General features: G+C 32.8%; 1 protein-coding gene across 1 annotated transcript in view; it reads left to right on the plus strand.

The window, feature by feature from the left end:
• The first annotated feature begins 7,669 nt into the window (after nucleotides 1–7,669).
• Nucleotides 7,670–13,987, plus strand: part of LOC141344052 (uncharacterized) — a 34,908-nt gene continuing 28,590 nt past the window's right edge. Inside the window, exons 1-3 of the mRNA XM_073848779.1 lie at nucleotides 7,670–7,717; nucleotides 9,124–9,177; nucleotides 12,802–12,909. Coding sequence (XP_073704880.1) covers nucleotides 12,841–12,909 — 69 coding nt within the window. The 5' untranslated portion in view covers nucleotides 7,670–7,717; nucleotides 9,124–9,177; nucleotides 12,802–12,840. The remainder of the gene's footprint in view (nucleotides 7,718–9,123; nucleotides 9,178–12,801; nucleotides 12,910–13,987) is intronic.

Genomic DNA, 13,987 nt, shown 5'->3' on the forward strand with positions numbered 1-13,987 from the left:
ATGAGGTATGGAAAGTAGTTTAATGAGGAAAAAATTAGTTTAGGCAATTGTAGTATCAGGCTGCAACATAACAAAATTAAAAAAAAAGTAAAGGGGGGTATGAATACTTTCTAAATGCACTGTTTAATATATAGCCAATTATGCTGACTTTAATGCATACAATGCCTACAATTATTTGAAAACCCTGTTGAAGAATCCAGCATAATCCAGCTGGTTAGGGATGTTTTTAAGCATGGCAGCTAGTTTAAGCTGGTCCTTAGTTGTTAACATAAAAACAGCTTATAACCAGCTCAGGACCGTCTTAAACCAGATCATGATCAACTAAGGACCAGCGTAAACCAGTTTAAACCAGCAGAAATTTTTGTGTAGCAACATAATTTCTCATTGCAACATTTTTAGTCAGATTTTACAGTCTCACAGCTGTTTCAAGATTAGGTACTCAAATGATGTATTGCATTGTCCCAAAGAAAAATGCTAACCTGCATCTCATAAAATGACTGACTTCAGTCAGTTTCAAAAATGCAGTCTGAAATATTGCCCCTCTGATGTGGTACTCTGTGGGCCTGTAAATGACTTTGTACATAACAAACCGCCACAGTTGGCCAACACAACACAGCCGTATGTCATAGGGGCTTAGAAATATCTGTCCTAGTTTTTCTTCATTAAGAGTATTTAAACTGTGGGGCTGAATATAATCAAAAAATGTTTTCTTTTTAGTTTAAGAAATAGCATCTGCCGCCTTGATGAATTTCAGTCTCCACTTGTTATCTCCTTCATGAATCAGTCGTTGCTGAAAGTCACATTTGAAACATGAAGTCAGTATGATTTCAATAAACAACAGTTGATTTTGCCGTCACTTGCTGTTTTGATGTTTACTTTTAGCTGGCTCATATGTTTTTCATGACTCAGATTATGACTTGATGGGATGAGAGTGACGTGTCCTTGGCGTCACACGACAGTGCGCTGCCAGCACTTGTTTCTGATGTAGGAAATAGGGAGATCGCCAGTTTTATAAACACTCTGGGCTGTATTTCTAGGAGACATATAGTACAAACAGCTGCCATACACTGGCACAAACACATGCAAGCACATGCAGAGTTTCAGATGCCACTTTGACAGATTCTGAAGTGCAGCTCTCATTAGAGAATTAAACCTCTCTCTCTCTCCTTCTCACACAGGGTCCATCTGGTCTGAAGGGAGGCGAGGGTCCACAGGGTCCACCCGGCCCTATTGTAAGTACCTGTGTTACCATGGAAACTCTGTCACTGCAAGCGATCAATCTGCAAGCTTTGCCTCTATTAGTGAAGTGACATCAGGCAAATTCTGGAGCGGGCGCAGTCAGCAGGTGGTGAATTTAATGACCAGTAATGTTGGCACTGAGAGCCCAGTTTGGTGTGTGATCTGATCCCACACAGTCTGATCACGCTGAATGAGTCAGGCCTTATCAGTAAGTCCGTCACCACGTCAGTAATTGCATTTGAATCATGCATGAAATATGCTTAGAGATGGGGACCTGTTGTCATTAGGGATGTCAAAAGTACTGCAATTTGGATACGGTATGCGCTTGTGTAGCTTGTGAAGAGCACTCATGATAATGCTGCTAAGAGCCAGAGCGATCAAATGTACTTTGGGCAAAATGCCCGATTTAGCGGAATATTAATATAACTTTTACATACATATATATTACAACTTCAAGCAACTTTAAGAGAAGCAAAATTAAGAGATATTTTTTAATTGATTTAAAAAAAAAAAATACTGTATGTAATATTTACTTACATTACAGTTTTCGAGGAAAGAAAAAAATAATTACATAACATTATTAAAATCGTGTGTGTGTGTGTGTGTGTGTGTGTGTGTGTGTGTAATATACATATGAAGAGTTTATTTGCAAATGAGAGAACTCAAAAAAATTCAAAAATCCATTTTTTTATTATGTTATCTTTTATTGTTTTATTGTGTAAGTTGGCTGTATTTTTTTTTTAAGTTTCTACAAAATAACTCAACCACAGTTTGATTGAGATTAATTGGAATGCACAATAAAAAAGTGTTAATACACGTTAAATAAAATTTTAGAAAATTGTTAAAAATCTGTTTTTGCAAATTAATATATTGCACATAAAGAATAACATATAATTGTATATATATTTAATATTACCACTTAACATTACAACAGTTCTATTATTAATTATATTCTAGTAAAATATAATTCTATTCTATTCTAAAAGTTTTAAATTATATTATGTACCGTTTAATAAAATGTTTTATCTCATATTTAATTATAAATATATTATATATATATAATTTAATACTTATATGTAATGTGTGTGTGTGTGTGTGTGTGTGTGTGTGTGTGTGTGTATAGAGAGAGAGAGTTCAAGTATAAATATTTTAATAGTGTAAAATTGTGAATATATAGATGAAAATCAGAATATATATAGATATAAATAAGAATATATAAATGTAAATCATAATGTATAATTATAATTATGAATTTATAGAAGTAAATCGAAGTACGTATTTAGAAATATGAATATATAAATTGTGAATAAATAAATTGTGAGTATATAGAAGTAAATCAGAAAATGTTTACAGAAATCTAAATATATAAATGTAAATTATGAATATATGGAAGTAAATCTGAATATATTAGATTAGAATGTAAATTAGAATGTATAAATGTAAATCAGAATATATAGTTGTAATTCTGAATATATAGAAGTAAATCAAAATGTGTATTTAGAAATCTGAATATCTAAGTGTAAATTATGAATAAAACGAATTAAATCTGAATATATAGTTAAAAATCAGAATGTATAAATGTAAATCAGAATATGCTGTTATAATTCTGAATATATAGAAGTAAATCAGAAAATGTTTTAGAAATCTAAATATATAAATGTATTGTGAATTGTGAATATATGGAAGTAAATCTGCATATATAGTAAAAAAAACGAATTTCTAAATGTAAATCAGAATATGCAGTTATAATTCTGAATATATAGAAGTAAATCAGAAAATGTTTTTAAAAAATGTAATATATAAATGTAAATTGTAAATATAAAGAAGTAAATCTTAATGCATCGTTATAATTATGAATTTATAGAAGTAAATCAGAAAATGTATTTAGAAATCTGAATATATAATGTAATTTGTGAATATATAGAAGTAAATCTGAATATATAGTTATAAATCAGAATATATAAATGTAAATCAGAATATATAGTTATAATTATGAATATACAGAATAAATCAGAAAATGTTTACAGAAATCTAAATATATAAATGTAAATTGTAAATATAAAGAAGTCAATCTGAATATATAGTTATAAATCAGAATATGTAAATGTTAATCATAATATATAGCTATAATTATGAATATATAGAAGTAAATCAAAATGTGCATTTAGAAATTTGAAAATGTAAGTGTAAATTATGAATAAATAGAATTAAATCTGAATTAATAGTTAAAAATCAAAATTTCTAAATGTAATCAGTAATCAGAATATGCAGTTATAATTCTGCCTATATCTAAATCTGAATATATAGTTATAAATCTGAATATATAAATGTTAATCAGAAGATATAGTTATAATTATGAATATATAGAAGTAAATCTGAATATATTGTTATGATTATGAATGAATATATAACTGCTGTATTTATGTTTGGTGCTTCATATTAAAGTATTATTAACTGTAACATTTTTATTTTTATATAATACTTTTTAAATTAAAGAAGCATGTTCAAAAGTTGAATTAAGTGGTGTTGAAAGTTATTAACTCCTAAAATTTTGGTATGGTGACAACCCTATAATATAGAATAAAATAAAAAGACTCCATTCTGCATGGAAGTAACATCCTCCCATTAAAGTAACTGCTGTCTGTCTTCTCTCGTAGTGCAGCGAAGGCACAGCAGTACAGCTTAAAACCATCAAAGCTTCAGCTGTGCGCTATGTGAAGCCCCTTTCAGCTTGAGGAAGATTGGTGTAGGGATTCATTGTCTCTCTTGTATAAAAAGCATCTGTACAGCCCGGCAAGAAAAATCTCTGAAATCAGAAGGATTTTGAGTCAGTGGCCCACCCACGCCAATCAGCCATCTTATCTTTGCCTAAATAGACCTCCCGCAGGTGCCTGAATTGAGTCACCGACAGCAGAGTACAACTCTTCGGAGAAGTTTCTAAAAAAGAGTTGAGTCAGTTTGCACAGTGTGTTTTCTGAGAAGTTTGTCGGAGTGTGTTTGTGAGATGAGAAGTGAGTCAGGATTGTGTGTTGTGTCAGTTTGATTGTAGGTTGTATGACTGGTCATAGTCTATGGTGCCAGTGGACTCTTCATTGTGGAAATAAGCAGGAACAGCTATGTTTATGCTTTATTATTTGTGTTGAGGTTTTTTTGTAAAGATATCCATCTTATTTTTAAAGTAAAAGCAAGCGTGGCTGTTTGTAACTTCAGTGTGCGAGACTTTGATGTCATTTGGTTTCGGTTATTTTAGCTGTACAAATGCAGTCTGTTGTTTTGCTTTGTGTTATTTTAGTTTATTATCATAATCATGAACACACTGGTTTGTAGCACAAGTAGTTTTTCTATTTACTGCACTTTGTTATTAGATTTGAGAGGCGTTCACGTCTAATTTCTGATTAGGAATCTTGTGTGATAACTAATTAAACCTTATTGTAAAATGTTACCAATTATACACTCAGCTTGCAGTGCAGTGTTGTTCGCAGTGACCTTGACCCATCACTATGTTTAGAAGCATTACCGCTGCTGGCTAATGCAGTCGGATGATGTTGTGTGTGAGTTTTAGCATGTGTTTCTGTTGGTATGTGCATGCATGTGAAAACAAGCGGATGTCTTTAAGTAAATGGTGAATAAAGCCCTCACTCTGAGAGCTCTCTTCAGTGCTAATAAAAGCTCTAATGGACTGTTTCTGAAAAAGAGATGCTATGCGTTGGTTTGAAACTAGAGAGCTCGCTCTCACATCAACTTTTGTCTGTCCGTAAGACCTGCTGATACACTGTAAGAAAGAAACGTATTTAATGTGGTACACAAATGTGCTTTAGTGTTGTTCAGTGCAGCGTATCTGTATGAGAACCAAACCTCAAAGCCAAAACGAACTATTGAATAACACGGTTCCCACAGACATGGAACACCTGAAAATATCAAGTGACATTTTATAACAGGCCTGGAAAAGTCGTGAAACTTTAAATGTAATGTTTTATAGTTTTGTTTCGCTCTGAAATAATGAAATTTGAAAGTAAACACTATCAGTCAAAAGTTTTTGAACAGTAAGATTTTGAATGTCTTTTAAAGAAGTCTCTTCTGCTCACCAAGCCTGCATTTATTTCATTAAAAGTACAGCAAAAACTATTTAAAATAACTGTTTTCTATTTGAATATATTTTAAAATGTAATATATTCCCGTGATTTCAAAGCAGAACTTTTAGCATCATAACTCCAGTCACATGATCCTTCAGAAGTGATTCTAATATGCTGATTTGCTGCTCAAAAACATGTATTATTAATATTATTATGTTGAAAACAGCTGAGTAGAATTTTTCAGGAATTTTTCAGAACAACATTTATCTAAAATAGAAATGTTTTGTAACATTATAAATGTCTTTATCATCACTTTTTTGATTAGTATAGTGTATAATGTTACAAAAGCTTTTTATTTCAGATAAATGCTGATCTTTGGATCTTTCTATTCATCAAATAATTCTGTTTTGTACCAGTTGTACTCAACTGTTTTAAATAGTGATCTTATTAATAATAAAAATGTTTCTTGAACAGCAAATCAGCATATTAGAAATGTTTCTGAAGGATCATGTGACACTGAAAACTGGAGTAGTGATGCTGGAAATGTAGCTTTGATTTGAATAAATTACGTTTTACAATATGTTCATATAGCAAACAGTATTTTTTAATAGTAAAAATCTTTCAAAATTGTACTGTTTTTGCTGTACTTTGGGTCAAATAAATGCAGGCTTGATGAACAAAAGAGACTTCTTTAAAAAACATTAAAAATATTACTGTTCAAAAACTTTTGACTGGTAGTGTTTGTATTTATTATAAGATACATTTTTTTACAGTAGATAGTTAATAGCTGAATATAATAAAATAGTATATGTATTTATTATTTTAAGAGCCATTTTTACTGTGGATTAGTTTAATTGTTGTCATAAAAAAAAAATGCACACCCAACAGATTAGCAAATGTTCATCTGAATTAATGTTTTTCATTTTTATTTTTAATAATCTCTTTTGTAATCCAGTTGTGTTCCAGTCAGATTTAATGGGATATGTGTGTCACAGGGGTCACCTGGAGAGAGAGGAGCAGCTGGACCAGGAGGACCCATTGGTCTAACAGGACGTAATGGCCCTCAGGGACCCCCGGGACCTGCTGGAGAGAAGGGTGGTCCGGTAAGTGCACATTTTTTGGAAATAAAAATAATAATGTTGTATTGCACATTGTCCGAAAGTATAAGAAAAAGAAATGGTGTGAATTAAATTGTGAAGTAATTTGAGCCACTGTTTGTTAAGATGAATAGCAAAACATGGCCTAATTTACCTGAATTCACCCTATAGAAAAAAATACAAATAAATAGCAACTGTGCTTTTATCAAATGCGTGGATACATTAAGCACTACACTAATGTCTAGAGATTCCTGCGGGACAAAAGGGGCTAGAGGGAAAGAGTTTTGGTTCATTAAAATTCATATTTTCAATAAACACATCTAGCTTAGCCAGTTTAATGCAGCATCCAAACAGAAACCTAATTCAGAGTTTTACAGCACAGTTAATTTGAAATCAATTAGCTGACTGAAAGGTTCTATAATAATTAGAGAAGATATTCTTCTGCATAGTGTTTAAATGCTGTTAATTAATTGCAGTGGATCTGCCATTAGCTTTGTGTGCTCAGACTTTATTAACCGGATTAAAGTATTCCTCATAGGATGGTATTAGCGGTTTCCTAATCTGCATTTTCAGATTTACGGAATATAAAATGTTCATTCTTAATTTAACACGCAGGGTGAGAAAGGACCTGCCGGTCCTGCAGGTCGGGATGGTATTCAAGGCCCAGTCGGACTCCCAGGTCCAGCCGGACCTCAGGGTTCACCTGGAGAGGACGGTGACAAGGTATAGCACTTTATTATATAACTCAGCACAATGTTTTAAGTCATAGACATCAAGCCCTTCTTACATCTGCACACCATTAGTGACCATGCGGACAGTGTTTTGACTTATCCATCACTATAACCAAACAAGACACAAAATCATTACTATAGTGAAATCGAGACGCACACACACTTCTGCACACACAAACCAAGTAAACAAACGTACTTTGAGGCTAATGTATTCCAGAATCTATTATCGCCCTGTTAAATGTAGAATAGTGCTTTTTTAGATTATTATCACGTCCCAAGCCACATTATTCTTTTCGGCTGTGGCGGCAATAGTGTTGGAGGGGCCAAGTAATCAATTAATTGCAAAAACATCCCAAGGTCTTGGTTTTACTGTTAAATTAAAATCTCTAGGGTAAGGTTTACTTTGCTGTTTATGCTCAAGTGACCTTGCGAAGATTTTGATGACCACGCAACTTGGGAAAAGTTGTAAACGGAGCTCGAGGTTACTTGATTTTCAAAAACTTGATTTACTTTTTTTTTCCAGGGAGAAGTTGGAGAGCCGGGTCAGAAAGGAAGCAAGGGTGACAAAGGCGAACATGTAAGTTGAATAGTATTCAAACAGTTTAGACAAAGTATTTGCATTTATGCTTTTAATATTTGTATTCAAAATATTTATGTTAGTTCATGTTACCTCAGGTCTGTTAAATAATATTAACTGGAAAAAAAAAAAAACTTTTGGCTTTAATAATGTATTAGTAAATGACCAAGGTTAAAGGGATAGTTCATCCAAAAATGAAAATTCTGTCATTAATTACTCGAATGTCGTTCCAAACCCGTAAGACTTTTGTTTTTCTTCGTTTTTCTATCTTAAACACAAATTAAAATATTTTTGATGAAACCTGAGAGCTTTCTGACCACCACACTACCACAAGCCCAGAAAGATATTAAGGACATTGATGTAGTAGTCCATGTGACATTAGTGGTTCAACCTTAATTTCATGAAGCTACAAGAATACTTTTTATGTGCAAAGAAAAATAACAACTTTATTCAATAATTTCTTCTCCTCCGTGTCAGTCATTGATGAAAAAAAGTCATTATTTTTGTTTTCTTTCTGCACAAAAAGTATTCTCGGAGCTTCATAACATTAAGGTTGAACCACTGATGTCACATGGACTATATTATCAATCTTCATACTGCCTTTCTGGGCCTTGAAGGTGTCAGCTGTGTTGCTGTCTATGCAGGGTCAGAAGGCTCTTGAATATCATCAAAAATATCTTAATTTGTGTTCTAAAGATGAACCAAGGTCTTACAGGTTTGGAACAACATGAGGGTGAGTAATTTATGACAGAGTTTTCATTTTTGGGTGAACTATCCCTTTAAAAAGATTTATACATTTTTAAAAGTATTTTTCACAGTTCATGTTAACTAATGTATGTTAACTAAACTGAACCTTATTGTAAAGTGTTACCATTTATTCTGCATTTACACTTTTTTTTTACACAAAAAAATATCGAATGCACTTCAAATGGTCAAACCAAAAATTATTCAGACACCAAATATCATTTTTAATATTTTTTTTACTAGTTAGTCTAGGACACTAAAGTTATGTAAGTGAGGATAGCAAAATAAAGTAAACTGTGGCACATTAAACCCAAAAATTCTTCATACAGTAGACTACCAGTAAAACTGATAAAAATTTTATCTTTCTATCAAAGTTATCTGACATTATCAACATGAATTTGTTCTAACACAGTTTAACTCTTAAGTTCTTGTCATATTTTATTGCCATTTTCTAAACTATAGTGAATAACCTGTGATAATGTGAGAAATGTTGAAGGTGTCTGAATTAATTTTGGTTTGACTATAATTCATTTGTGATTATCAAGTTGAACCATTACCATTTTCTAAACTAGCAAATAAACTGAATGTCTGAATACGTTTGGTTTGACTGTAGCTTCTTCACAAAGAGTCCCTAAATTTACCTTGATTGTCTGTTGCTGTAGGGTCCGCCAGGTCCAGTAGGTCCTCAGGGTGTAATCGGAGCTCCAGGTCCTGCTGTGAGTACTTTTAACCTTCTTTTTGAACCATATAAGATAAAACCCAAAAGATCACCTCTTTTTCTATTTCTCCTGGAATAGTTGTCACAGAGATATATCCTCTTTATTACTGTAGTGATTTCACACATATAAAGTATCTTCACTATATCCTACCTGTTTCTTTTTGCTCGGGGGTGCTGTGGCCTAGTGGTTAATGATCTGGGCTGTTAGCTAAAAGTATTTAGGTTTGAACCCTGCAAAGGGTAATGAATTATGCAAGGCATAAAATCTCGTACGCGTGGCAAAATCATTAGAACTTTGTAACTATTGGTCTGAAAGTGACGGTTACGTCAACTGGGCAAGATTTTCTTAGATTGGGTCATCCTGATTTGTTTAACCCTGGTCGTTATTGCTCCAGAGGGATTATTCTTGTGTTAAGTACACTATAAGTTGCTTTGGATAAAAGTGTCTGTTAAATGACTAACTACTCACATTTGCTCAGTTTTGCCTCCGTCAGGCAGCCTGCTGAGTTGATAAAGCAGCAGTGAGAGTACTGTAAGTAGCCAGGGCCAGGTGGCACACAGTTGAATATTTAAAGTTTATGACTCAAGCTGAACACTCCCAGCTGGGCCTCTCTGTTTCCTTGATACATTAGCTCTGTAAAAGCTGATAATTACACCTATTCTGTGCAGTTCTTGGAAACTATACAGCGTTTCTACTGAATAGGATCTTACCCATTTTGGAAACGTGCGAGACGTTAAATCTATTAGATGTTTTAATGATGTTAATACTGTTTGAAAGATCCTAGTCACTTAAATATGAGCAATATTTGACTCAAACTTCATTCTTTATTTGCATGCATTTTTCAGAATGTCACTTGATTAGAAAATGTAATCAAAATAATTATATCCAAGGATGTGACTTCCACACAAATTACTATATTTTCCCACATGAAACATGAAATGGCCTTATAAAATGATTTTGAAATGCAACAAATACCAAGCATATTTCCAGATTTGTAATAAGAATCATTTGCTTTTAGGTTTCCCTCATTGTCCACTAAAATAAAAGCTTTTTTTTTTTTTTTTTTATAAGGATGGAGCTTCCAGTTTTCCTTCTTTTTTGTCATTTACTGATTACATGACTGTACATGATTTGTTAATTAACCAATTGAATTGGTTGATTTTAATTTCTTAAATTAATTAGGCATTTACATCAGTAATTTCTGAGTAACCCCCATAATAACATGGCAGTCAAGTTAACATTGAATAAACATTTAGTGTATTGTAAGCGCTTTTTTTTTTTTTTTACTATGATAAGCATATTAAATTAACATGTTAAACAAACATAATCAATAATAATAAATACACACATTAATAAAATCTGGTCCCAATTTATATCCGGTGGCCTCAACTACTATGTACATATTAATAATTTGATACAATGCATTTATTGTGTACATACATGTTTTTACATTGTACTTATATTTTAAGAAATGTATAATTACACTGTTGACCTATCCCTTACACCTTAACCCACCCTAAACCTACCCTTACCACCAAACTTGTCCCTAACCTTACCTATCTCCCACCACAATAGCAGCAAATGTGACTTTTTCTCACAATTATGAGTTATACAACTGTAATTGTGAGATATAAATTTGCAATTCTGAGAACATCAGTCTTTCCCCCCCCCCCTCAAAATTGGACTTTATAACTTGCAATTGCGATTTTATATTTTACAATTTTAAGAAATAAAAAAGACATAAGTGTGAGATATAAATTTGCATTGGCAAGAAAAATATCGGACTTTAAATTTGCAACTCTGACTTTATATCTCAGTCCCCTCAAGATTGGACTTTATAACTCACAATTGCAAGTTTATATCTCACAATTTTGAGAAAAAAAGTCAAAAACATGGAAAAAGTCAGCACTGCGAGATATAAACTCGCATTTGCAAGAAAAAAAAATCTGACTTTAAATTCGCAATTCTGACTTTATAACTCACAATTTCAATTGTGACTTTTTCTCGCAATTATGAGATATTCAATCAGAATTGTGAGAAATAAACTCACACTTCTGACAACATCAGTCTTTGTCCCCCTCAAAATTGTACTTTATAACTCACAATTTTGAGAAAAAAAAGTCAGAATTGCAAGATATAAACTTGCATTTGCAAGAAACAATTTTGACTTTAAATTTTCAATTCTGACTTTATAACACTCAATTTCAATTGTAACTTTTTCTCGCAATGACGAGTTATACAATCAGAAATGTAAGATGTAAGATACTGAGAACATCAGTCTTTTTTTTCCTTCAAAATTGGACTTTATAACTCACAATTGCGAGTTTATATCTCACAATTTTGAGAAAAAATGTCTGAATTGCGAGATATAAACATGCATCTACAAGAAACAATTCTGACTTTATAACTCACAATTTCAATTGTGAGGTTTTCTTGCGATTATGAGTTATACAAACAGAATTGTGAGATACACTCACAATTCCGAGAACATCAGTCTTTTTCCCCCTCAAACTTGTACTTTATGGCTCACAATTTTGAGAAAAAAGTCATAAACATGAAAAAAGTCAGTATTGCGAGATATAAACTTGCATTTGCAAGAAAAAAATGAGCAATTCTGACTTTATAACTCACAATTTTAATTGTGATTTTTTTTTCTCACAATTGCGAGTTATACAATCAGAATTGTGAGATATAAACTCAAACTTCTAACAACATCAGTCTTTTTTGGACTTTATAAATCGCAATTACCGTTTTATCTCACAATTTTGAGAGAAAAAGGCAACATTTCAAGAAAAAAAGAACTGCAAGATTTAAACTCGCATTTGGCAGAAAAATTCTGACTTTAAATTCACAATTCTGACTTACAATTTCAATTGTGACATTTTCTTGCAATTACTAGTTATACAGTTAGAATTATGAGATATAAACTCGCAATTCTGAGAACATCAGTCTTTTTCCCCCCTCAAAATTGGACTTGCAATTCTGACTTAAAATTTGCAATTCTGACTTTATAACTCACAATTTCACATTTTATCCCACAATTCTGGCCACCTAATATAAAGTGAGACCTTTTTATGTGATTAATAATGCTTGTAACCATCATAATGAAGTCTGTCCTGTAGGTCAGTCAATACTACATGCCCCCATAGTCTTCGTCTCCACTACAAACACTCCATCATATCCTGCAGTGACCTGCCATTCAGACATGTTCTTCTCACGGGCAGCGCTTTTACATCACACCTCTTTAATAACTTCATCTTCATCCCGCATTTGTTTGAACTGTGCTGAACTCCTCCTTTCCCCTTCCACTGACCCTGTAGAGCAAGCGGCGTCAGAAATGAGGGCAGCACATTCTCACTCTCAATAATTCCTCTGGGCGTTCTTCTGAATGGCACGTCTTTTCAAGCTTGACTTTTGATGTCTCAGGGGGTAGATCTTATTTTCATGCTTGTCTGCGCTGTACAGTAGAGTATGAAAGACATTCTGGGGTCGGCAAGTCGACTTTACATGTGCAGAGAGTGTAGTACTGTACTTTCCCACCATCATGTTAAGAGTTTGTATCAGTTTCAGATGTTAACCGTCAGTGCTTTGTCATTTATTTGACTGTTTTTTCTTGTGTAGGGAAGTGACGGAGAGTCTGGACCCAGAGGTCAGCAGGGTATGTTTGGGCAGAAGGGAGATGAGGGGCCCAGAGGTTTCCCAGGTCTTCCCGGTCCCGTTGGACTGCAGGTATGGTTATCATCTTTACACAATGTAAACACACCTAATATGGATCTGCTGAATGCACATTATTTAATTTACACAAAGCTCCACTATTAAATATCATTGAGGCAGGATAATTGAGCAAAGAAAGGAATAGCCATTTTTCAAATCTGGATTCAATTATGTTTCTCTAAACATGGCTGATTGATTCCGTCACTTTCAGTTTACTTGACGTTTTCAAGGTGAATTGTAATTTTTGTGCTGCTAGCGCCACCAGTTGGATTTGAAACATAATAATTGCTTCTCCAAGGATTCTGTGAACACTTCCTGTCTTCCATTGGTTGGACAAACAGAGTCCCTCTCAAACTTTCCAAGTTCAAGCTATTGGTTGAGCCATTGGTGCAAACATTGAAACAGTGAAACATTTTGATAACCATTTTTCAGAGAAATCAGCTTACCAATCAAAATTTTTATTTATTTATTTATGAATGAATTCAGTACTTTTATTCAGCAAGGATGCCTCCAATTGATCAAAAGTGGCAGTAAAACATTTATAATGTTACACAAGGTTTCCATTTTAAGTTAAAGCTGTTCTGTTGAACTTTTCATTCATCAAAGAATCCTGAAAAAAGACGTTGAGTTTATAAAAATATTAAGCAATGTTACGTTTTTAACATTTTTAATAATAATCAGCATATTAGAATGATTTCTGAAGGATCATGTGACACTGAAGACAGCTTCACCATCACCAGAATAAGTTGTTTAGCATTTTAAAAGAAAACAGTTTTTATTGAGAAATAGTTATTTTACATTTAAATAACATTTCTCAATATCATTATTTTTACTGTATATTTTTAAACGTGATTTTAGTCTAATAAATACAAAAGCCCATTTCCCCACTAAATAAAAAATAACAAAGGGTATTGCAATTTTTTATCTCGCAGTTCTGACTTTTTCCTCAGAATTGTGTGATACAAATGTGCAATTTTCACTTTTTTCTCTGAATTACGAGATCTAAAATCGCAATTCTGAGAAATGATAAAAATTGTGCTATAAACTCGCACTTGCATGTTATAAAGTCAGAATTGTGAGATATAAATTCACA

Source organism: Garra rufa, chromosome 10 (genome assembly GCF_049309525.1).
Source record: "Garra rufa chromosome 10, GarRuf1.0, whole genome shotgun sequence".
In the NCBI taxonomy this organism is placed as follows: Eukaryota; Metazoa; Chordata; class Actinopteri; order Cypriniformes; family Cyprinidae; genus Garra; species Garra rufa.